Source organism: Arachis ipaensis, chromosome B09, assembly GCF_000816755.2.
Source record: "Arachis ipaensis cultivar K30076 chromosome B09, Araip1.1, whole genome shotgun sequence".
Lineage (NCBI taxonomy): Eukaryota > Viridiplantae > Streptophyta > Magnoliopsida > Fabales > Fabaceae > Arachis > Arachis ipaensis.
In genome coordinates, this window is record NC_029793.2 from 134,174,807 (window position 1) to 134,176,519 (window position 1,713).

The 1,713-nt window shown below is 37.4% G+C and overlaps 1 protein-coding gene across 3 annotated transcripts in view; it reads right to left on the reverse strand.

The window, feature by feature from the left end:
- The window catches only part of LOC110266265, an 8,134-nt gene continuing 6,691 nt past the window's right edge, over positions 271 to 1,713 (reverse strand). Inside the window, exons 2-5 of one of the 3 annotated variants that reach the window (XM_021110581.1) lie at positions 1,567 to 1,713; positions 1,343 to 1,476; positions 1,128 to 1,255; positions 271 to 664 (exon numbers count right to left, since the gene is read on the reverse strand). In XM_021110581.1, the coding sequence (XP_020966240.1) occupies positions 1,347 to 1,476; positions 1,567 to 1,713 (277 nt within the window). In that variant the 3' untranslated portion in view covers positions 271 to 664; positions 1,128 to 1,255; positions 1,343 to 1,346. Of the gene's footprint in view, positions 665 to 1,127; positions 1,256 to 1,342; positions 1,486 to 1,566 lie in introns of all 3 variants that reach the window. The other 2 variants (XM_021110580.1, XM_021110579.1) reach the window with 2 other exon arrangements.

Here is a 1,713-nt window from a genome sequence, read left to right on the forward strand (position 1 = left end):
GCTGTTGTCCTATCCCTGGTGTAACTAGAAACAGAATATTGTTCTAGTGCTTCTGGTGTCATTTTATCCATGTTTGGTTGACTTGAATATCATTTTGAACTCATATTATGTCATGTAATCTAAAAAATAATAGAGGTGTATATGGCTGGTATATATTTCGGTGTATATCAAGCGAATTCAACTGTAACTGGTGATGTTGTTATCTATTAACCTTATTTTTTTATTCCTTACAATAAAAGTGACAAATAAGAATCATGCTGCACCAAAATATAATGTAAGCACATATATCTTATACCAACTCAATTGTTTTTTTGTATAAATATAGTTTATTTAAATGATTCTTGTTTCGTTTGTTTACAAAAAAAAACTCGTGATTTGAGATGCTCGACAAGACTCCTGAATGAAAAGTTACAAAACATGAGCAATGAAAAGAAGGCCATCATCCAGGAATTGTGATTTGATGGTTTGATGCACATCCCTCCAATAAATGTGCCGCATAAGCTCTTGAAAGAGTTGGCATATTCTTTTGATTTGATAAGAAACACATTGGACACCTAGTACGGTGTGTTGACCATCAACCAGGAAAATATAGAAGCGGCCCTCAGCTTGAATGCATCTTGTAACACCTTCACTATCAGAATGTCACGCTTCCGGCTGCTCTACTCTGATGGCAAGAAGTATTACGACGACTTCATATACTTAATAATAAAATAAGAGCCTTTGACTCGAAATCGTATCATTGTTCTTTTTTGAAAAACGGAAAAAAATACTTTTTAAATAAAACAAAACAAACATATACATATACAAAATTAATTTATTTTTCAAAATCAAACCGCTTCCAAAATCAATTCATTTTTCATATCTCAAATTATTTCCAAAGCTGATTCATTCACATTATTAAATTAACTCCAAAACCATGAAAAAAAACCATTTTTTCATACTATTCAACTAAATACTCTACAAACCAATTTCTCGTCAATAACTGCACACCACTCAAATAATCAGTAATTCAGTCCAACAAACAACCACGTCCATAAGGAAAATAAAATGACAGAAATATATTTTTCACTTCATTATCTATTTATAACAATTCTGTAATATAAAATAAGTTTTAAGAAAACTCCTACCTCGACAAGTCGAAACACAAACCTTTTTCCTCGGCCCTAAAACAAAGACAACCGCGACCTTAGCTCCACTCGCTTCCGCTACAACATAAGCAACCTTAATCGCAACATGTGGCCCCGAAGACTAAATCCTAAAACATTAACATCGCAAGAATCTTAACAACATACAATAGAACAACGACTAAAAGAGTTCAAAACTGAAACATGGAATAGCTTACCGTACTAAAGAGGAACGACTAAACCGAGTAGCCGCAACGACAACAACACTCCCTGTAACAATGGCTCAGAGCAAAGACGGTAGCAGTGGGATGGTGGCTCCGACGGCGGCGTACAATAGGAAAACTCGCAGTGACTGTATAACCTGACGCAGACAACCTCAGTAACAACTTACGGTAGAACCAACTTAACAGAAAAGAAGATCTGAGGCAAGATTAGAGCTTACCAAGCAGACCTGGGCTTCAGTGGCGGTTTTTGGTGGCAGCGGCGGCGGCGTGGAGCTCTGGCGATGCAGCAGCAAGCATAAATGGCGGCGAGCAGATCGGTGAGGGCGGCCATCCTTCCAGCAGCGGCGGCCATCCTTCCAGCAGTG